The sequence below is a fragment of the Camelus ferus genome, chromosome 18 (assembly GCF_009834535.1).
Source record: "Camelus ferus isolate YT-003-E chromosome 18, BCGSAC_Cfer_1.0, whole genome shotgun sequence".
NCBI lineage: Eukaryota > Metazoa > Chordata > Mammalia > Artiodactyla > Camelidae > Camelus > Camelus ferus.
This window is the reverse complement of record NC_045713.1, coordinates 27,948,757-27,972,561: the sequence shown is the minus strand read 5'-3', so window position 1 is coordinate 27,972,561 and position 23,805 is coordinate 27,948,757. Positions and strand designations below refer to the sequence as shown.

At 49.8% G+C, this 23,805-nt stretch overlaps 1 protein-coding gene across 3 annotated transcripts in view; it reads left to right on the top strand.

The window, feature by feature from the left end:
• Positions 1-23,805, top strand: part of SNX29 (sorting nexin 29) — a 587,367-nt gene that overhangs the window by 521,057 nt on the left and 42,505 nt on the right. For all 3 annotated transcript variants that reach the window (XM_032460769.1, XM_006190981.3, XM_032460771.1), the window contains one exon: positions 22,563-22,702. In XM_032460769.1, coding sequence (XP_032316660.1) covers positions 22,563-22,702 — 140 coding nt within the window. The remainder of the gene's footprint in view (positions 1-22,562; positions 22,703-23,805) is intronic.

Genomic DNA, 23,805 nt, shown 5'->3' with positions numbered 1-23,805 from the left:
CATTTCTGCCTTTTATCCTCTCCCCTCTCCCTCTGCTCATTCCTCTCTTATGGTGGGGAATCCCCGCAGAAAGCACAGACAAGTTTTGCACAGGCATTCCTCAAACTAAAGCAATAAATAAGGAATGATTTTGCTATCTGAAGCCTTTCCTTAGTAATATCATTAGTGTTCAGGGAGATCTGGAGAATTGTAAATCATGTCTCTCACCATTGCTTTGGGAACTGTTGCAGATGCCTCAAATGCAATGATTTTGGAAATAATTGGGCATAACTGTTTTCCATTTTCCACTGGGTTAGGCATCACTGCAGTGTGCTGATAATGCTGGTAACCAAGCAGGGCAAAAAATAGCTGCATCTTTTCCAGATTCTCAAAGTGGTAAGCTATCGCTTCCCAGGGATCCCCTAAGTCTGTGTTTAGTCTACATAGCACCACGGACAGTTCCACCTCTGCTGTCATTTGCCTTCCCCTTTCCCACCCTGGACGTGTGTGTACCCGAATCTGGATGTAAACAGATTCAGATGCTCAGCCCACACTTCAGACCGACTGAATTAGAATCTCTAAGGGTGAAGACGTAGAATATTTATATTTGAAAAATCCTTGGAAAATACTGACACAGTTGGTCTGCAGACTTTGGTCAAGTAGTGGTGGGGGCCACTGACCAGAGATCCAGGCAAAAAAAAATAACTTGCTTGAGGCAACACGGTGAGGTATTCAGAGAGCCAGGACTGGAACTTCTGATGAGTCCACTTCTCCTTTATGGCCCCAGCAGGCTCCCTTACTCTCAGCCTTGTACTTTTGTGCCAGGGTTTCCAGCCAAACTCTAGCTTGAGACTAATGATATCAAATAGGACCTCAAAGGATGGTTTAAAATTCTATCTCATATCTATTCTTTTCTAAAGATCTTGACACTTAAAGTGTGTTTTTTGTATCCTCAATATTGCCTCACCTGGGAGCACATTAGAAATGTGGGAACTCAGCACCACGCCACCCCCTCAGTCCAGATGAATCAGAATCTGCATGTGTAACGGGCTCGCCAGGTGAGTCTGTACCCATGAAAGTTCAAGCAGTGATGTTTTAGGGTTTGTGTTGTTCACTGTCTGACTTGGATCCTTCCAGCAGGGCTCTTCCCCGTCCCTTCCTGCTCCCATGCAGGAGGAAGATGGCTGCTCAAGTTGTCAGATGGTCAGGCTCTGAGCCACACCTGTCAGTGGGCAGAGTCACTGTGCATAAAATTGGTACATCAGGATGTGCCTGTGTCCAGTCTCGACCTTCCAGATTGAAACAGGAAACTCCCTAGAAGTAGGCTGGCTCAGTCCCTCACTGCTTTTCCTTCTTCCCATGAATATGGTACTCATTCATAGTCATTAAGCAGTTGTGTTTAAGTTGGTAGAAAAAGAGAGATGTGGTCCCTTCCCTGTGGAACTTTTAGTCTAGCCGAGACAAACATTAAGTAAATCTATAAATAAAGATACTTTCAAGTGAGCTTTTATGTAGGAACAGCACAGAGAGGATCTGGTTTAGTCAAGGGGTCGAGGTAAGGGCATTTAAACTGAAACACGGGGGCTGTGTAGCAGTTAAGTAGGGAACAGCTCGGAAAGCATGTTCCAGGCCAGCGGCAAATACAGGCGTGCAGGCAGCTCTACACTGGATGTTGGGTCAGAGTCTCTTCTCTTCTTGGCTCATGGGGCTTTTCCTCTCTTCGGGATGGAGAGATGCTAGTTCTTGGTGAAAATTTAGGGTCTGTGTTGTCTCCAGGCTCAGGACTGCCTCTGACCTAAGCTTAAGAATGTTCCATCTAGACATGCAAGGTTTGGAACCAAGGCCTCCAGCTCAAAATCAAGTCTGACTCAATTTTTCTTTGCCTCCTTCGGGCATTTATCTCCCTTGGGACCTTGAGGTGGTGGGAGTGAGAGGTGGTAGAGAAGAGCATGAGTTTGGGGGTCCCCTGAGTTTGAACTTGAGCCTGAACCCTAATGCCAATGTGTATCGGCACATCACCTCACTGTGCCTTGGCGTCCTTCGGTATCGGAGCCTCCCTTCTGAAGGTGCTGCAAGGATTAAGTGAGCTAATAGGAACAGGTTTAGAGCACGCCTGACCCATGGTGAGGGCTCGGAAGCCACTGGTGGTGGTTGGTACGAGGTCATCTCCTGGGTCTCCTGGTCACACTGCCCTTGTGATGCCATCCCCCTACTTCCCTCCCCACAGTGGACAGGGCACCATTTCCAGCCCCATTTTACAGACGAAGAAACTGGCTCAGAGTGGCCTGCTCAGGGGCTCAGCCTGATCTAGCCCAGGAGTTTTTGGCCTAGGGTCTGAGGATAAAATCCAGGTGATCAATGAACAAGGATCACGTTTTTATTTTTCTCTAGTATGTAACTGACACGTGAACTTAGGCCACAACCGTAACACTAGTTGTGGTACCTGTGACTTTGTTCCCTGTAGAAGTCACTCATGTGTATTTTCATATCACATGACAGTGGCTGCCGGTGGCTCACGTATCCTAAATCTCACCCCGACTTTGAAAGTAGTGATTGTTGCTAATGCCCCAGCAAGGACACACTTGCTTGGCTTTATCATAATTGTGATAGCTGTGCTTAAAACTTAAGTGCTTTTCTTTCCAATCCTATGTATCTTGTTTCATGAATTTAAAAACACAGTTCTGACAAGGGGATGGTGGGCTTCACCAAGGCCCCACAGAGAACCCTTCCAGTGCCCCTCCCTCACATTCCCAGGGTCTCTCTCCACCACAGCCTGTCTCTCCCTGCCTGGCGGAGGGCCACCACCCACCTCTGCTGTTTCCGGCTGCCTTAGTCTTTCCAGGCTCTTCTCCCTGCTCCTTCCCCACCAGTTCCTTTTTTGTGAAGCAGGTGCTGGATAAATAATTAATAGGGTGGGAAAACTTGTTGGAAATAGTACAGCTCATGTTTATTTTTAAGCAGCTGAGTTGCAGAGCTCTGCTCCAGGTGCAATCCAGGTGGGGAAAGCGTCTTTGGCTAAAAAGAGGTCTGTGAGATTGATGGAGAGGATTTTTGGATAAACCTGTGCAGTGGAAGAGCTGGGGGGCTGCGGGGCACAGTGGGGCTTCAGGATGGGAAGCCGAGGGAAGGAGGGACCTGTGACTTGAGCAGTGAGTGGAGGATGCCAAGGAAGAACAACAATTTCAATGAGAAACTGAGCAAAAATTCTTCCAGATTGTCCAAGGCATGAGAGGAATTTGATTTATGTGATTGAAAAGAGCAGGAGTGAATTACAGCTTCAGACCCAGCTGGTCCCAGGCTCATGGGATCCCATCAGAACCTGATCTCTCCCTCCTGCTATCCTTCCTTCCTTCTCTCCTTTGCATCCTCTGTGCTGGCTTCATTCTCAGTCAGGCTTTCTCCAAGACAGCGCCTCTGGCAGTTCCAGGTTTATATCATCCTGACGGCAACCCTTGAAGAAAGAACTTCTTTTCCCAGTAGTTCCAGCAAAAATTCTGGAATTAGATTTCATTAGTCTGCCTGAGTCATGTGTGTCGTCTTTAAAAAAAAATAAATAGCTCTAATCAACTTTTTAATCTACAGACCTGCCTATTCTTGAAATTTTATATAAATGGAATCATAAACTATGTAGTCTTTTGTGACCTCACAAAAGTGTGTTTTCAGGGTTCATCTGTGTTGTAGTATATAAGCTCTTCATTTCTTTTTATTGCCAAATCCTGTTCCATTGTATGGATAGACCACTTTTGTTTATCCATGATGCAGCAGTTAATAGACATTTGGGTTTCCGCTTTTCGGCTCTTACGAATAATTCTGCTGTGGGCCTTCGTGTGTAAGTGTTTGTGTGGGCATATGTTTTCCGTTTCTCTTTAATTTCATTCTTGTTTCATTTCATTCCACTGAAGGGTGGAATTGCTGGGTCATATGGTGACTCTGTTTCACATTTTGAAGAACTGTTTTCCAAAGTGGCTGCACCATTTTATATTCCCATGAGCAATGGATGAAGGTTCTAATTTCTCCACATTCTTACCAACACTTAGTATTAGCTGCCTTTTTTTGTTGTTGTTGTAGCCACCCTAGTGGGGTGTGAAGTGCAATCATATTGTGTGGTCAAATTGTGTTTCCCTGATGACTAATGGTGTTGAGCCATTAGTCACGTCCTTTTCTTCTTTGTATATCTTCTTTGGAGAAATATCTACTCAGATCCTTTGCATTGTAAAATTGGGTTATTTGTCTTATTTATGTGTTTTAGACACGAGTCCCTTATCAGGTGTATGATTTACAAATACTTTCTTTCATTCTGAGTTGTCTTTTACTTCCCTGATGATGTTCTTCACAGAACAAAAGTTCCTAAAATTGATAAAATTCAGGTAGTTATTTTTCTTTTGTTTTTTATGCTTTTTAAAACCATTTTTTATTGATTTATCATTTTACAATGTTGTGTCAAATTCCAGTGTAGAGCACAATTTTTCAGTTATACATGAACATATATATATATTCATTGTCACATTTTTTTCTCTTGTGAGCTACCATAAGATCTTGTATATATTTTCCTGTGCTACACAGTATAATCTTGTTTATCCAGTCTACAATATTGTACTGTAGCTTTTGTAGTAAGTTTCAGAATTGGGACGTGAGTCGTCCAGCTTTATTCTTCTTTATTTCAAGATAATTTGGTTCTTCTGGGTCCTCTAAATTTCTGTACGAATTTTAGGATAAGCTTGTCAATTCTGTAAAAAAAAAAAGAAAAAGAAAAAAGGCAACTGGAATTTTGATAAGGGATTACCTTGAATCTATAGATCCATCTGAGGGCTAGTGTTGTCTTTGTAATATTTTCCCTTTTATGAACATGGGATGTTTTTCATTTATTTAAGTCTCCTTTAATTTCTTTCAACAATGTCTTGTAGTTTTTGGTACAAGTGTTGTACTTCTTTTGTTTCTATGCTCATTCTTGAGCCAGTCTCTGTGGCCGGAGGGAACGTTCCCGGAGCTGGACCTGACTCGTGTGCCTGCTTCTGCCGCTGGAGGGATGAGGTCAGTCCTTCCCCAACTACGTGAACTGGAAAAGAAGAACAGGAGGTCTTTGAAAGGATTATTATAGTCCTCTTAACAGAGACATGGAGGGGATGGTTGCTGGGCAGGCAAAAGCAAGAAGGAAGACTTGCCTATTATAAATTCTTACAATCACAGCTTCAAGTAAAGGCATCTTAAAGGGATATAGAGGCAGTGGGGCCGGGATTTTAAAGGCTCCTGTCCACTTGATTACCCTACAAAAGAAGAGATGAAAAGAAACACTGAGATCGCCAGCATCTTAGAGTACAGAAGTGATATTTTGGAATCTTATGTTCATCAAAGGCCTACAACATCAAGGCTTCATCAGGGGCTTAAGACAGGGTAGGTTGTAAGAACCTCAACTCTGTTCAGCAAATTGTAGTAATGAAGACAGCTGGAGAGGTGCGATCTCCTGCCTGGAGAACTTACACTAACCACACCTCCCTCCCAACCACCCCACTAAACTCAGCCGAAACCTGCTCGTTCCTCCCGCCCCTCTCCTGGTGCTTGTCAACACAACACACATATCTTCCTTCTAAGCACCACTCATTTTTGTGTTCATTTGTCTGATTAGAGGGTGAAGACCACATCTCGGCTGCTTATCAGCCAGTGGGACAATTATACTGAACCCGTAGGTTATCGTGAGAATTGAATAGCCCAACAGAGAAGATAATAACAGTAACACAGGCTGAGTGCTTGCTTTGTGCCAGGCACCAAGTCTACTGCTACCCTCCCTATTTCTGAGATTATGAAATGGAAGGAACTTTCCCAAGGCCACATCCAGTAAGCAGTAGAGCCAGGCTTCGATCCCAGGTGGTCTGACCCCCCCAACTCTGGTTCTTCACCAGCACAGGGCCTGGCCCAGAGCCAGCTCTCAACACGTGTAAGCTGTTGTGTGTGGTCAGAGGAGACTCGTTACTACTGTGCGGAGTTGTTGGACCTGTGCGCTGGTCCTGTTGTCCCAGGTCTGGGCAGTCAGGGACCAGTGTGGATTGGAGTCCTCTAGCTCATCCCTTCCTCCACGCATACTAGTTGGGGGAGAGCTAGCTGTTGCCATGGATTTCAACCCCAGACTCCCAGTTTGTTCCTTGCTAACATTATTGTCTGATGTTTGTGGTCAGAAGTGCCCACCACGCAAGATGTGAGGATTAAGCCAGATAATATATGAAAACTGTGTAGCATTCAGCCTGGAACTAAGTGAGCTGTCAGTGAATGGCAGCTGTTGTGGTCACCAGCATCACCCGTATGCAATGCTTTTCTTTTTAATTTTGTTTTTATTGACGTGTAGTTTATTTACGATGTTAGTTTCAGGTGGACAGCAAAGCAATTCAGTTATACATATACATGCTTATATGCATATGTTTTTTAGATTCTTTTCCATTATATGTTATTACAAGAAATTGAATTAGTTCCCTTTGCATACAGTGCGTCCTTGTTGTTTATCTGTTTCACATAAAGTAGTGTGTGTCTGTGAATCCCAAACTCCTAATTCATCTCTCCCCCTCCCATCTGCAGTACTTTAAACAGGCAAAGGGGGGGCTGCTTGTTGAATTAGAGCCTCCTCTTATCTCCCAGATGCAGCCCCCACTTCTGGGGAACCCTGCAGGGACCTCCTTTGAAGACCCCTGAACTCCGTAAGATCAGAAGTCCCTTTGGTTCTTGGGGACTCCGAGTCTAGGAGCCTGGAGTAAGTCCCGGCTGCCAGCTGGGTCGGTGCTTCCGAGGCCCCACCTGTGCAGCAGGGTTGGCAGTAGGTGTTCTGCCGTCAGCCGGTCGTCTGAGGCTGGAGGCGAGAAGGGTGGAGCACATATGGAAGGAGCATTGAAGAGAAACAGAAAGAGGGGAAAGCAGTGGCCCCCAGGTCACCACAGCACCCCCTGCAGAGAGGTGTGGGAGACAGACCAGCCCTGACTGCCCCCACCCGGAACTGGTAGGGACCACTTCTGTTCATCGCCCATCGGGTTGGCCAGAGCTAGTCCTGTGACCCCGCCTCACTGCAGAGGTTACTGAGAAATGGAACAGAGTGGATAGACATGTGTGAACAGCAGCTTTCTGTGCTGCAGGCCAAGTCACCACTGGATCCCAGCTCCCGGCACAGTGCCTGGTGCGCCGTGTTGGTTGAATAAATGCGTGATGACAGCACCCACTCTCACCGGTAAAGAAGCTGAGAGCCCGAGTCGGGTCGGGTCTTATCTGTAGCTAGGGTGGTTCCTTATCTGACTGACTATTTTTACTTTGCTTCTGAGAGGAAAACTCGAGACCTTGTCTGGGTAAATCAAGTTCCCAAGTAAAACTTTAAAATAATCCCTTTATCCTTCCTACTTCATCTTATCCATTTTATGATCTAATAAGAAATATATATTTGCTCCTCATCCTTGGTTCCTGGCAGAGAGCTCGTAAAACCCTTGTAATCTCCTGAGTGACAGGGGTGATAGCATCTTTTGTCCTAATATTTGGTCTCAGTCCTGTGACACAAGAGCTTCTAAGACCCTTGGAAATTCTGGAGTGGAAAGAGTGGCTTTTTGTATGCTAATGAAAAGGCTGGAGTCTCTAGATAGCTTCAGGGTGGGGGCTGGTCCCCAGAAAGACCAAGGCATGATTAGAAGGTTGGAACCTTTAGCTGCACCACCTGACCTCTGGAGATTGAGTTATCACCAATGGCAATCACTTACTCAGTCACTGCTGTATAACGGAATCTCCACAAAAATCCTAAACCATGAGGTTTGGAGAGCTGCTGAGTTGGTGAACACATTGAGGTGCTGGTAGGGCGGTGCACCCAGAGAGGACATAGACGCTCCATGCCCTCCCCCAAATACCTTGCCCTATGCATCTATTCCATTTGGCTGTTTTTGAGTTATAGCCTTTATAATAAACTGGTAATAGTAAGTAGACTGTTTTCCTGAGTTCTGTGAGTCGTTCTGGGAAATTAGTGAACCTGACAAGGGGGGCGTGGGAACGACTTATTTATAGCCAGTTGGTCAGATGCCCAGGTGGCTCAGACTTGCGCTTGGCGTCTGAAGGGAGGGCAGTCTCGTGGGCCTTGAGCCCTTAATCGGTGAGGTCTGATGCTAACTTCAGGTAGTTAGTGTCAGAATTGAGATGAATCGTGGGGCACCCAGTTTGTGTCCAGAAAGTTTGAGAATTGGTAGTTGGTGTGGAAAAAACTCCACACCTTTGGTGTCAGAAGTACTGTAGATAAAAACAGTTCAAGTTGGCATTAAACTCAGATGGCCTGAGAGGTCGGGCCCCTGCCCTCTACGGCTTCATCCCTCCGGTCATGGCACCAGGCACATAGTGGAGGCTCAGTCAAAGTTTGTGAATTGCATGGAATTTTTGTAATCTTCCCCTGTGTAACAAAGGGACATTGTGGGGCAGCAGAGAAGCTGAGCCTGGAAGTTGGCTGGACCTGGGTTCAAATTCTAGCTCTGACCATTCTAGCACGACCGTGACATGACCCTTACCTGTAAGATGGAGATACTATCCCCTGCCTGAGAAGTGTACTTTGAGAGCTAAGAACAATTCTGTGATCTGAGTGTCTAGTCCCAGGTGGGTGTGCTGGGTGTAGAGTCTCTAGCAGCAATCATCACGGGTAGGAGTCCAGAGGCATGGAGCACAGTAAATAGCACCAACCCTGCTCTGGAGGGCGAGCTGGGGTCCACGCCTTCCCAGGGTGTCTGGATTGTTCCTGTAGAAGGGTGCTTGGCTGTCAGAAGCACAGAGCCATCCCACCCTCTCAGAAGCACCACACGGGGGAAAGCAGTCTTGCAGAGACCTGTTTCTGATGGTTTACTGATTTTTTTTTCCTGTTGCTTCTGGATGGCCTGTAGATATATTTTATTTGGTCTGCACCATGATATTGAAGCATGTGAACAGCTGCCATCTGATTTGGGGACTGAGAGATCTCACCTAAGAATCTGGATTTGCAGCTTCCCCTAGAAAGCAGAGGAGCTGGCCCTGCATGCCGCCACCCCCACCCCCATCACAGCGGTCTGCGAGAGCATCCCGCTTCACCAGGGGTGCTGTCTCTCTCTGAGTCTTGCACATGTGTCAGGCCTTCACCCTGGGCGCTGGGCGCCCCTGGCCACTGCAGCATGGGCGTGCTGGGCGGTGTTGGCATCTGTCCACCTGCTCTCGGGAAGGATGCAGCTGCCTCGCCACCTTGCCTTCCTTGGCTTTGAAGCCTCCTTTTTCCTCCCAGCCGTGTCCCACCTGAAGGGGCCTCCCTGGAGGCTGGCTGGTCAGGCAGAACAGAGGAGGAGGGGCTCTGGAGTCAGCTCCTGTCCTGGCACTGCTGCTCCTCAGCTGTGTGATCCTGGCCACGGTACTTTACTTCTTTGAGCCTTACCTACTAAGTGTTGTTGGGGTTAGAAATAACGTTCATATCTGTCTCCAGTCAGGTCCTGGCATCCGACACACACTGGCTGATGTTAACATTTTGTTTCCAAGATGCGTCTCTCCGCCCATCCAGCCTGTGGCATCAGCAGTTAAGCGTTTGTACTGATCGTAGAGGCTACAATTAAGACAGTTAGAGATGGTCTCGTTGTTAATGCTGCTTTTAAAACCTTCTCTAAACCAGACCCTCTATGACCATCCTGCTTTCAGTAGACCATGAAATGATCCAGGGCACCGTGAAGGAACTTGCTTGTCGATAATAATGAGGAGATGGCTGTGCGGTGCCATCTGTCTGCCCAGTGATGGCTGTGCTGGTCAGGGGCCAGCATGAGCAAAACGACTGCATAGAAGAGTGTGGAGGCGAGGAGGGTGGGGCCCCAGGGAGCCCCCAGGGAATACCGGGCCAGGAAATACACGCGACCACTCAGAATTTCTGACCGGGCTTTTACAGCTCAGTGTCAGCCTCTGGAATTGTTAGACTTGGAGCTTTTCAGGGCAGAACACATCTGAACCCAAGATCTCCCTAGGGCCTTTGGGTCCGATGGAGGGAGGTCCTGGGCGTAAACAGGTGCAGACAGGAAAATACCACATCTCTCCTTTCAGGTTTTCCTCTTTGGACTTCAGGTACAGAACAGTCAGTTCATGCCATTGCTTGGTTCCCGGTACCCTGATCTCACTCTCCACTCTGAAGTCTCAGACCTGGTGTTCCTCATGTCTTACGCCGTCAGCCTGATGCAGGTAGCTGCTCCAGTGTGTTTGGTTCATAGCTGTAGATTTGTATGTTTCCTTCTAGAATATGTTGCACTGTTGTGCGTGTTTTTACTTCACTTACGCAGCGTGGTGCTACAGTCTTCGTTCATTCACTTTTCCACTCGGCATCCTGTTCAAGCTCTGTTCGTGGGGCACCTGTGCCTGTACTTTGCTTCTGTAACAGTTCACGATATTTTTGGGTGCTCATCCACCACGTTTCACTTACCCTTTCCCCTGGAGATGCCACCAAGCAGCTCCTGACTCCTCCCCACTCCAGAACAGCACAGCAGTCAGTCTCCTTGTCCGTGACCCTCACGGTCCAGGATGAGAATTTCTCTGGGATAGAAACTCACGGTGGGAATTGCTGGGCTATGTAGTGTACTATATTGAATTTGACCAGATACTGACAGATTGCTGAAAACTATGGTAGTTTTAAAGGCAGCAGGACCTGAATTGTGCCTGCTTCTAAAAAGGAAATCACTCTGTACTGAGTGTCTGCTGTGTGTTGAGAACAACTCCAGTTTTTGTTTTCCACACATTATCTCATGTGATTACACAGCGATCCTCTGGGACAGGCATCTTTTTTTTTTTTTACTTGTACAGAGAGCTTTTCATTTATTTAATTTTTTAATTTTTTAATTTTATAAACTTTTTTTATTGAGTTATAGTCAGTTTACAATGCTGTGTCAAATTCCAGTGTAGAGCACAATTTTCCAGTTATACATGAGCATACTTGTCTTCATTGTTGCATTCTTTTTGCTGTGAGCTACCACAAGATCTTGTATATATTTCCCTGTGCTATACAGTATAATCTTGTTTATCTATTCTGCATTTTGAAATCCCAGTCGGGACAGACATTCTTGACATCTGTGTTGCACAGGTAGAGAAACTAAGGTCCAGAGAACTGGAGTAACTTGCACAGGGTCACCCAGCTAAGTAGCAGCTGGAGCTGAATCAGAGTGACTCTTGCGGACACATCATGCTGCTTTCCTGAAGAATCCCAGGTCCTAGGCCAGACTTCTATAAATCTATAGAGAGCACTCTAAGTTAAAGAGCATTTGATTAGATCAGACATCTGACATCGCTGGTTTTGTGTGGCCTGCATTGTTTTGTTTTGATTCACCTGGTCCTTAAATTTTATTTTATTTCTTTTCACAATTTTCAACATTTAAAAATCTGGGATATCACATAAAATTCTAGGTGATCTGGCAACAGTGTGCCCACTTTCCCAGGAGGCAACAATTGCTGGGATTAAAGCAGTGGCTGCCCCTTTCCAGCTGACCCTGGACCCCCTGGTGGCCCCACCTGACATTGGAGCTTGCAGCTCTGGGAAGAGGCATCTTTGCACATGGGGAGTGTTTTTTCTCCCCTCTGAGTTCTTCCCAGTAAATACACAAACCGGCCTTTCCCCTGTGCCCTGCCCAGCTGTCCAGCCTGCAGTTTCCCTTGGCTGCAGAGACAATGACAGAAAAATAGGCTTTAGCTGTGCCAGAGCCTGCGGCTCTCCTGCCAGGAGATCATTTGTTGTGTCCTGTCAAGCGCCCAGGCACCACGGACAGTGGAAGAGATGTGTCAGACTGGCTCCCACCTGCAGGGGACAGGCCGCCGTGCCCAGCCCACCTTGAGGAAAAGAGGCCGCTCTGAAGCCTCTGTACGTAACCCTCCCTCAGCGTTCTGTTGCTACAAAGACGAGACTTCATCCAGCCACAAATACTTATCGCTGTGCCAAGAGGAACATTTTTAGAGCTATGGTATTTGGTTCACCCCATGTGAACTGCGGGACTACTTTGTTTTTTTATTTCTGTTTTTAGCAAAACTGTAGGACTCCTGCCGTTGTGAACACCTTGACCCCAAGAACCCGGGTAGCACTGTGGTTATGAGCTGAACCCAGACAGACGTGGCTCTAAATCCCGACTCTGTTCTGCCCTAGCTGGGTCGCCTTAGGGAAGGAACATCATCTCTTGGAGCCTCAGTTCCTTCATCTGCCAAATGAGAGGGTTCGTATCCACTACATAAAGCTGGTGCCAGGGTGCACTGAGATCATTCAGGCAAGCACTTCCCATGGTACTTGGCACATAGTAAGCTCGCAGCAAAGGTTTTATTATTATTATTATTATTATTGTTATTAATTATCATCATCATCATCATCATCATCATCATCACCACTGTCATTAAGAGAAGCATGTGGGGGGGGGGGGTCAAGGTACCTTGAGCCCAGGGTTGGGGGTGGTTTCCGTTCCTTCTGAGGTAAAGACTTGCTTTCTTTCCTGTGTTTACAGTTCAGGTGCTGGGGGGATGGGTATGCCTTCATGGCAGGCGGAGACCAGGGTTTATCTTCAGTTTTGACAGTTAGTGTAATTCACTGACACCACATGCGTGCTGTTTTACAGTCTCCAAGTTCGGTCTTGTCTTGTATTCCCTCCCTGAGCTGCGCAGCCCTGAGGGTCTGATCTGTGCCCCACCCCCCACCGTTTCAGGGTAAGGTATTGTGAGCGATGGGGCTTGTCCACAGCCTCACGCAGGGCGGTTTGAGCAAGAGGAGGAGAGGCTCTTGGATCAAAGGGGAGAGCAAGCCTGAATTTGGTGCGGGCGTTGAGCCCCCCCTGGCCTTTTTTGTGAGGGGAATGTGGAGCTGACTTTTGGGTCTGTGATGTCCCGGGAGAAAATAGATAAATTCCCCTTTTTCTTCCCATCACAGGCAGCGTCTCCCTCAGAGGCAGTCAGAACCTCGGGGCTGCCAACAGTCAGAGATCTTCACGTGTGTCGTGTGGAAAGCTCTGTTTCAGATGCAACAGGGAGGCAGTTGGGTTTCCAGCAGCCCCTTGCCCTCCCCATGGGGGGCGTTAGCATGTGCCGTTGACAGAGTCAGAGGACCGGCTGCACATCCCCACCCGGTAATTCTCCAGGTCCGTCGGCTTGGGCAAGCCTCTTCCTTTCCCTGCCCTCTGATTCCTCATCTGTGAGATGGGAAGACAAGAGAACCTGCCTGGGAAAGTCATTCAGAGGAAGAAACCATGTAATAGGAGCGAGGGCCGTAGCAGGCGCTCAGAGGCAAGCGGCTGCTCGTGCTGCTGTTACCACTGTTGTTACTGCTGGTATTACTCCTGCTGTCTGTTTTTATGCATCTATTGTGAGGATGTTTTTAGTGTCTCGGGAGTTTCTGTTACCCGTTAGAAAGGCAGGGTTTGTGGCTTTCTTTGCCTTTCCCACACCCAGTGTTCTACACAAAATAGGAGGTGGCAATTTAGGGCAGTTTAGCAGTTTAGTGCAAAAACAGGAGGAGGGTTTGGATCTGGCCCACCCCCTTTTGATAAGGCATTGGAAAGGATGAGTAACCGTGTCCATCCTCTGCCACCACCTCCCTCCACCCCTCCCTGGGCAACGGGGAAGGGATTCCCAGCGTGCTCTGCAGTTTAGGGGGTTACACGCGCTCCCAGCTGTCGGTGCGCCTTCCGACTGTAAAAAGCCACTGCCTTTAAGAAATGTTGATCCTCTTTCTCCTTCAAGTAAATATTATTGAAAATACTGCCAGGTGAGTAGGAGCAAGGGCTCTGGTGTTAGAACGCCCAGGCTCAAGTCGCAGCACCATCGCTTTCTCCTGGTTGGCTTTGGGCACGGATGGCACATAATAGCCCTGAGTCTCAGTTTCCCCAGCTGTGAAACGGGAGTAAAAATTCCAGCCTCACAGGAGGCACAGGCACAGGAGGAAATAGATACATTCACATAAAGCACGTAGAGTGGTCCATGTTGCACACAGGCATCAAATTGTCAGCTCCTTCCTCTTCCCTCCCTGAGTCTTGAGCGCCTGACCCCCAGTGTGTGCACCCGGTCTCGCTTCCACACCCTCTGACCTGACTTCGCGCTTTACCACTGGACTCCATCCGAAGCCTGCTGCTTCAGTCCACACCCCCCGCCACTGAGAGGATTTCACCCCTGCACCCTGGGCCGGGGCTCCCCTTGCCCTCCACCCGGCCCCCCTCACTTCCCTCAGGCCCTCCATCTGGGTGATTTTCCTCCGTCACCACTGGCTGAAATCCTCCCCAGAAGGCCGGAAGTGCCTTCTGATCCCCAGCAGCCCAGCTCTGAGGGAGAGCCACCCTCCACTCTGAAAGCTCTTCCCCGGTTCTGCCACAGTTTTGTCACCCACCCCCCACACCGTAGTGACACCAGGACTTGTCATCTGATCTCGGGGGCCTCCAGCGCAGGGTCGGGCACGTCAGCCTCCTAGAAATGTGCTGGGAGAGGGGAGGAGTTGTAGTCGCCACCTCTGTGGGGGCGGCCGTCCCGCCCCCTCCCCCAGCGCCTTCTCATCACAGGCCCTGGCGCAAGGCGGGCGGCGGGGCAGGCGTGGACGGGCGGGTGCAACTCCCTCCGCACTGGTGCCTGGTGGACACTTGAATGTATGAATGAGTGAGAGGCCATTCGTGCCTTTGGGGCAGAACTGGGCGTATTTCATCCCAACTAACTGGGCTGGCGGAGGAGGTGTCAAGTAAATGCTTAGATGGATAGCTATGTAATACCTCAGGGACTCAGTAAATGTTCTGAGAGGGAGACGCTGCCCCCCCCCCCCTCCGCGGCTGGGCCTGTTTCCTGTCTTCCTCTGTCCTTCCCAGCCCGTTACCAAGCTGCTTGCTTGGTGAACAGTGGCAGCACCGGGTCGCCGGGTGAAAGTAATTCAGTTAACAGGGCTTTGCTTCCCTGTCCCTGCAGGAGAGGCAGTGACTCTGGCCTCTAAATTAATGGGTGTCTGTCAAGCCCGATGGCCTGAAATTCTCACCGAGGGTGCCTTTGAGACACCTCGGCCTTCCCCCCTCCTCCCCAAAAGTGCTCCACGTAAAGCCTTCTTCCATCCCCTCTTATCCACACCTGTGTCTTCCAGCTGGTGATCACCTGGGAAGAAGCTTGTTAAACAATAGTTGTGTGAACCAGCCAGGTGCTCCCCCATCTGTTTGGCCCAGATGTGAACGTCAGGACCTCCATGCTGACCCCTAGAAACCCAGTCTAGGTGTAAAGATTGGGAGGAGAATTTCCTTTTTGAAGTTTGCAATTTTAGTATTTTCCTGAGTTAAGCAAGTGAAGATTCTCTGCAGTTTTGCTAAAAACACCCTATCAGATGCTTATCACAGGGGCTCAGTGATGTCTGGGAAGCGGTCATGAGCTAGGGTCCATCACGCCTGGCTAGTCCTTGCTGTCAGAAGTCTCTGCCTAGAGGGTTTGAAGTGCTGATTTCCCTCGTGAGTTTCCCATTAGCAAGGGCATGATGGTCCCCCCAGAAACAGCCCTCAGGCATCGGCACTGGGAGCCCAGGCGTTGCCCTTGTCCCGTTGCCCAGTTCACAGGTCACCGTCTTTGCCGTGGCTGAGCTGGTCCCCACGCCCCAGGAGGATGGGAGTGGGCCCACGGTTCAGAGTATTAGCATCCACACCTCCCAGCCGACCTGTACTGGTGAGAGGAAAGGCAGATTTTCAGTACTCCAAGGGCAGAACAGAGTGATGGGACAAAAGAGAGCTTTTAAAAACCGAAACCTCCTCTTTCCAGTCTCATGGAAGGAATAGCTGATTGTCACTCTCTTGCTTAAAATACCGGTTGCCCCAAAAGTAGAGTTCAGATTCTCTGAAGTGACTTCCCAGCTTTGCCCCTGGCCTCACTGCCCACCCCGCGAGCTTCCCCTCTCTCAGTGCCCCTCTCATCCTGACTCCGTGCTTCCCTCCGGCTGTGGTCTATGGCGTCTCCCTCCAGGCTGTTCTCTGACCAGAACCCCCTTCTCTCCCTCTGTCTGAGAGCAGAGTGGACACAGGCACTTGTTCGGAGGCAGCCTTCCGGGGGCTAATCCCTGCCCCCAGCCCTCAGTAGTTCAGTGCTGGGCCCTGATGCTCCCCACTCTGACTCTCAGCTTCCTCTCCGTGAAGTGGGAATACTCAGCGCCAGCTGTCTCAGTGGCCTAAATAATTGAATAAAATAGGTAACAAATTATTTATTATTATCATTAATTACTGAGTAATTATTTATCATTTATTATTATTTACGTGTTTATTATATAAATAAATATTGAATAATTATTAAATAATACATAATTAAATCATTTTAAATTATTAATTAGTTAATAATAATTAATAAATAAAATAATGCCTAAGTGTGCTGAGCCCAGCGCCCAGCAGAGAGAATGTTCAGTGAACATTAATATTAAGGACTCCTCCTCCTGCTGCTACTGCAGTTGTGATCATTATCATCTCGCACGATCCTCTGGGAAGGCCCTCGTGCCCCCGCAGCAGGCCTTGGGCATACGTTCATCAGGGGTATCCGTGGCTTTATGGCGCTGTTTTGTAATGATTCATTTGTCTTTCCCTTTGACTGTAAGCTCGATGAAGGCAGGACCCAAGTCTTACTTACTCCTTTGCTCACGGGGCCGGGCTCACAGGAGGCCCCCGAGGAGTATCTGCTGCATGAATGAGTGAAGTAACGTGTGACTGGGTCATCAAATGAACGACTGGATGATTGCAGCCCATCAGCATGTCCCTCCTGGGTTGCTGGCTGTGACACAGAACTCCAGAGTCATGCGCTTCATGCCGGGCTCCCTGGGAGTCTAGTCGCCGTTCTGGAATCCTCTAGCCAGTGAGGCGCTCTCGGAGCCACTGACCCCGAAGCAGCCTCTCTCCACAGGGCCTGAGCTCCCTGCTGCTCCTGACGGATGGGACCTTCAATATTCTTAGATGAAAATAGGAAGGGACTCTGGGAACGTGGGGTTGTGGGGAAGGTTCCCTTGGAGGGGTGGGATGTGATGGAGGAGGCTGTGTTGTCAGGAACCAACCAGCAAAGAAAATGTCGGAAAGTGCAGGGGACGGGGGTCCGAGCGTTTGTTTCAGGAACTTAGTTCATCGCCTTGTTCCCAGCGTGCCATCGTCTTTAAAATAGCTATTCTTAATTTGATGGTGTCTTTATCTTCTTGAAGCTCAAAATAAAATTAACCTTTTCTAGAGGGAGGAAAAAAATAGTCCCATTAAAATAGTCCTGAGTGTTCTTTTTGAAAGAGAGGACTCAATCCCGGGGCCGTTATTAGCCCTCAGCTGTAATTGACAATAGTATTAGGGTAGGAATGTCGCAGCACAAGGTGACAGCAGGGCCACCGGCAGCAAAGGCTCATTAAGCGGCCACCAGAGGAGGCTGGCAGATTCCACGAGCCGGGCTTCCGTCCAGCCCCCTCACTCCTGTTCTGCGTTTTGGCCGCAGCCCTAGGAGCGCACCCGGAAAGCTCACTAGTGCTCCGTGGTCCTTTGTACACTAGCCCCTACCCAGTGGGGCAGGCCCTCCGGGGACACTGGTCTCCTCCTGGAGGCCTTGTGTGACAGACGGGGTCTCTGAAGGACCAGCTCCCTGTCTTTGCTCACTCGTTACCTCCTCTGCCGGGAGGGAGTTTGGAACCAGGGAGCTGGTGAGCAGCTGCTTCTCCCCACCCTGCTCCCCCTTCAGGGGGCTTGTCATCTCTCCTCTGGACTTGTTCTCCCTGGCGGCCACCCTGCCCCCCACCCCGTGAAATCCATCTCCCACATTTATATGTTCTTACAGCAAATGTTTATGGGGCCCCTGCGATCCCCAGGCACTGTGTTGGGCTGTGACCATACTGGGCTGAACAAGACAGAGGAGGTCTCTCCTCCCTGGGACTATCGCGCAGAGGGAGGTGGAGAAGCGAGAGGCACAGGATGAACCAGTGAGGCCATTCCAGGCAGTGGAGCTGTTCCCAGGCAGCAGTAAAAAGCTCTAAAGAGACAAAAACAGGGATGGGTCCAGGAGTGCCCAGGCAGCCTTAGTGAGTTTGTCCAGGAGGCCTCTTGGAGGTGGGGGCACAGGAGCAGGGACCTGAATGGCGAGACGTCCCAGGCCAAGGGAGCAGCCTGGGAAAGGCCTGAAGACATCGGGAGGAGATGCTGTGCAGGACCAGGACGTGTTGATGATGGTGTGGGGATGGGTGGGAGTCGGGGGCGGGTGACGTGAAGTGAGGTCGGCAGGGCACGCTGGGGCCACATCTCGAAGGTTCCTGCAAGCCTTGCTAAGGGTTTGGATGTGCATGTTGGGAGAGTTCATGGGGAGCCTTTGAAGAATGCCAAGCAGGAGAGTGTCGTGAAAAGAACTCTGCCTACAGCCCAGCACCCCCAGAGCAGTCTTTCTAAATGCCCGTGAGATCACACCCCTCCTGCGTCCCAGCTCCATCGGCTTTCATGGTCCACAAGGCTGTGTGTGCTCGTTCTCCTGCTGCTGCTCTGGTTTCTTCTCTCTGGAACCGCTAAGCCCGGCCACGCGGGCCTGCCTTCTGCCGCTGCCATCAGCCACACTCCGCCGGCGGCCTTTCTGCTTGCTCTTCCCTCCACCCGGCCTGCCTTTCCCCCGCTGAGGGCACCCACCTAGACCCTCCTCCCGCCACAGGCGTCTTTCCTCCCAGAGACGCTGAAGCAGCACCCTCAGGAGTCGCTTCCCTCAAGTGAAGCCCTCTCTCCGTTCCTCATGCAAACTTCCCGCGTGCTTCCCTGATGGCCTGCGGGCGGCAGCCTCCCAGTGCTTGCCCTGGCCTGGGCACCCACTGTCCAGCTGCCTGTCCCCACCTCATACACACAGAAACTCCCCAAGGTAAAGCATCCTGGCCCAACATCCAGAATCATCAGCATCTGACACAGAGCCTGGCAGGCGATGTTGGCCACCAGGTGCTTAGCCTCAAATGATGGGGGCACCTCATCCCCATGTACAGGTGAGAAACCCCAGCTCTGAGTGGTTGAGCCACTGACAGTAGAGCTGGCTAATGGCAGTGCAGGTCACCTGTAACATGGTCATCTTGCAGGGTGGGCTCTTGGACGGTTTCGTAGGGCCTCTGGCAGTCCTGTTTTCTGAACCAGTGGTACAAATTCGGGTTCGCACATGGGCCAGATAGGGGATGAGACCAAGGGGAGTGGGCTGGGTGGGATGGTGGCCCTGTGCTTCCTGCTAATATAGGCCACTTCTTGAGGGAGGCCAGGAATCTGGATTCGATGCAGATACACCTCAGTTTTAATGTCTTTAGGCTGTACAAGCCGTTAGCAGCTTGAGGTGAAAAAGGCAGAATCATCTTCCCCAAAAGCTCAGAACCCAGCTAATCCCTAAGTGGGAATCTGTTCTGAACCAGGGTGCCTTCCCCTCCTGGGGAGTTGCCAGCTTTGTTCTGGGGTGGACTACACCCCTTTCTTAAAAATTCCAGAAGCAGTAGTTACATTTGAAAACTCAGATGTTTGAATATGGATTGGGTATGAGGGAACACCAACAAATTACCATTAATTTTGTTAGAGGTGATCATGGTATTGTGGTTAAATTGGAAAATGTTCTTAGTACTTCAGAAATATACCCTGAAGTGCTGAGGGGTGAAATGTCATGATGATCAGAATTTACTGTAAGACATTTGAGCAAAAAGGTAAAAATGATGAAATAGGGAAACAGGTTAAGACTTTATTGAATAAAGGGTTACGGGGGTTCATTATACTATTCGCTCTGCTTTTTGCCATGTTTTGAAACTTTCCATAGTGAAAAATGAAAGGACAGTCACGGGGAAGAATGTAGTCTTCTGTGAGTTGTTCTGAGGTCTTCCCTGCCCCGCTGCGTCCTGCCAGGTCATGTGCGCCACTCAGGGAGGGGGTGTCCACACCTCCAGGATGAGGCTGAGACCCGAGGCAAGAGCGTCCAGGCGGAGAGGCTGGAGGTCAGGCCCCACAGTGACCGCCTTCCTTCTCTGCACACTGTGAATGGCTCCTGCTGCAGCCCACCCGCAGGTGCAAGTCCTGTGAACTGCATCCTGGTTTGGGGAGGCCTGTGGTTGAGAAGGCCTGTAGGTTTTTCTTCTGTAAATTGGAGAGCAGCTCTGACTGCTCTCCGGTTGATGACCTGGGACCCTGCCCAGCTGCCTCCAGCTTCTGAGCCCTCGGGCAAGTCCCTTGCCTTCCCGAGCCTCAAATGCGCTGTAAGGACGCAGTGCTGGGAAAGCGCTGAGCGCAGGGCGTGAAGACAGACTCCACAGGTACCGCTGCTTGTTCTGAGCCGCTCGGCTGTCAGATTCAGATTGCTGCCGTGATGGGTTTTTTCGGGAGTTGGCAGGGGTTTCCAGGGACCGGCTGTCTCGAGGAATCAGTGCATACGGGGGAAGGATTTGGGAGTCCTCAGGGTGGTGGTAACCTTCCTGCCAGCTCGCTGTTGGCCCTGAGCTGGGTGAGAAGAGGCTCAGGTGAAGGTGGGCAGATTCGACCCCTGCGCAGGGTCCTCTGACCTTCACTTTGGGGGTCCTCTCCTTCCTAGGACCCTGTGGCCCAACCCAGCCCCACAAGCAGCACGAGGAGCCTCCCCTAGTCTCTCCTTATCGCTTTTGTGTTTCAAGCGTCCTCCTTCCAAAAAAGGAGAAATCCCCACGAGTTCTCCCAGGGCTGATTATCCACTTTCCTGCCTTCCCTCAGCAGAGCCTCTCAGGCTGCCCTTGAGGGTTTCTCATGCAGATTAAAAACTAGGCCTGATGAGCTCCATTCGGCCCTCACCTGACACATTAACCGCCTTCCCAAGGAGGAGCATCTAATTTCCAAATGATTGGTTGGAACTTGGAGACCATGCAGCGGACTCTGGCATCAGACCAGTGAGCGGAGCCCGGGTGGCTGAGCTCGGGGACCAGGACCCTCAGCTCCCCTGGCCCGATGCCTTTGCTCTTCCTGCCAGGCTGCAGGAGATGTCAGCCCCGGCATGAGACAGCGCTGGTGGTCAAGCTGGAGTGGCTGGCGGCAATGTTCAAGTGCCGTCACCCTCTGGAGGAAGGTCCAGCTGAGGCAGTGCATCAGGGGGTGGCTTCCGGCAAGAAGACCTTGCTGCGACCTTGAAGCAGCAGATGCTCCGTGTTCCTTCCTCCCCCTGGCACTCGGAGGAGAGTGTCCAGGTGAAATACAGGACATCCAGTAAAATTTGAATTTCAGATAAACAATGAATAATTTCTTAGTGTAAATGTGTCCCAAATATTTCATGGAAAGGTTTTATTGTATAGGACATACTTGAATCCTGAAAAATTAGTTATGAATTATTGAACATGGAGTTATGAATACTGAAAAATTCATTGTTTATCTGAAATTCACATTTCACTGGGCAACTTGTCTTTTTGCTAAATCTGGCAACGCTTAAGAGAGAATCCGTCTGCTCTGCTCAGGTCCTTGGCAGGGCTTTGTGGTAACTAGGTGTGTTCTCAGGTGTCTATGAGCACGTGGGCTCATCCAGCAGACTGTTCCAGAGCCCCAGACTGGTGGGGGGGAGGGGGGGTGGGTGTCCCCGTCTATTTGTGGGCCAGCAGCCCAGCCCTGCTCTGGGCCACAATTTCTCTATTTGTCACGTGAGTCTCCTCAGAGTACAAGGCTTCTTGCGTCCCTGTGAGGGTGAATGACCCTGTTCTCCTGCCACCCCCCCCCCCTGCTGTCCTCTTCTCCCTGGCCTCCCCCCACCCCAACCAGCCCTCAGTCTGGAAGGAGCATCACTTCCTGCCCCCATGCTGGTGGCAGTTTCCTTGTTGTAAGCCAGGGTCCCCAGTGCAGATGCATGAGCAGGGTGGGTTCTGGAATCTGTGGGGCCCCTCGTGCCAGAATGATTGAGAATTTCAGCACAGGGACAGCAGATTGTCACATAGGTCTGAGTTCTGACCCCGAGTGACTGCTCAGGGCGCACGCCTGGGGGTTGGCCTTGCTAACGAGGGCCAAGCAGTCACCAGGTTGGATGGGTAGGGGCGTGAGCAAGGCGGGGCCTGAGTGCGGAGGGGTGGGGGTGGCGCAGACCTGGGCCCTGGGCCTGCCTCAGGGCCTCACTGGCAGCCCCCCGCCCGGAGCGGAGCTGGGGATGGGGCCTTGCCGCTACATCTCCTGGTTTTTCCAGAGAAGGTGGAATTTTTTTTTAATGAAATCTTTCTTAAATAGTGACAGCTGATTTATATTTCGGAACAGTCCCATGAAGGCATTCTCTGGCGGGTGGCATCGAGTGTGATTAGTATTTATACACTGACCTGTGTGGATTTACTGGTGTCTCCCCACTGGTCCGTGAACTCCACCAGGGCTGCGGTAGTGGCCATCTGTGCCCATGATTCTGTCTGGGTCCCAGCACCACCCTCAGCACATTGCAGTGCTGAGGCCTCGTTCATTCCTGGAAACACTCTGTGGGGAGTTTCATGGACCTGCTTTCCCCACCAACAACAGTCACATCGCATGCGTCTTCCCTGTTATTTAACGCGATTATGCGTGTTAAGCCTTTGCATGCAGCACTCGCTCTGGGTGGCCGTGACTGATGGTTGCGTGTTCTGCGGGTCATCAGTCTTTGGATGAGTGAGGAAAACATCCCTGAGCACACCTGTCTGTCCTTTTTCCCAGGACGCCAAGTTCGTGGAGGAACGCAGGAAGCAGCTCCAGAACTACCTGCGCAGCGTCATGAACAAAGTCATCCAGGTGGTCCCCGAGTTTGCCGCCAGCCCCCGGAAGGAGACCCTGGTCCAGCTGGTGCCCTTCTTCATGTGAGTACCGTTCCCATTCACGTGCTCCGCCGGCACGTCCTTCCTTGAGTCTTCTGAGGTTGGACTGAGCGTGTGTCTGCGTCCTGGACACCCCGAGTCCCAGCGGGGCCCGTGAGCCTGCAGGCGCTGGTGTGGAGACTCAGGCCTGGACGCTGGGAGTTTGAAGGGCTTACAAGAGAGCAAGTCCGCACGTGAGCATTGTTGATCGGAGGTTCTCAAGAAACGCGGGGCTCTGTGGTTTTATACCTTTGTACATTTTGATCAAAGGGAAGGTTCATTTTCTCTGTAGCTCACAGGTGTTCCAGAGCTCAGATGGTCTCTGTCAGGCTTTTTTTAAGCACGTGGGGATGAACCCAAGGAAACATCTCACAGACTGAAGTTATTTTCGTATTCATTTGACTTAGGTATGAACCAACTTAAAACTACGTATAAATTCCTTGTTCTTATATGTCTTATAAAAGTAAAAAAAAAAAATTACTGGTGTCACTACTTTATCACTGATTAGATACCCCTCTGTTCTAATAAGTCTCTTATTACATCGAGGCATTTACATCCTTGGATTCAGGGAACCCAAATGATGTTTTTAGAGTCTTAGCTGCTAGAGAATGTGATTAACACTCAACCCTTGAGCAACACGGGGCTTAGAGGTGCCCACCCCTTGCGCAGTCAAAAATCTTTATACAACTTTTGACTCCCCCAAACTTAACTACTAATGGCCTACTGTTGACCTTACCAGTCGCATAAACAGTCGATTAACACATATTTTGTATGTTTCTGGTATATCTACAACTATTTTATGCATTCATGCCATAGCTAGCTTTCTTAATTTTTTTTGAATGTTTCTAGGCTATGCAGTTTATCTGTGAATTTTTTCAAATTGTTGCAGATCTCCAAAAAATTTTCCAATATACTTATTGAAAAATATCCCCGTGTCAGTGGACCCACACAATTCAAATCCATGTTGTTCAAGGGTCAACTGTATACTATTTCTAAAATGTTACCATCATAACGGAAATAAAAGATATGAAAATCCATATAGCAAAGCTGTGGATCTCTGAGAGTGGGTCTGGGACTCGTCATTTGAGAAACACGGGTTTGCTGGA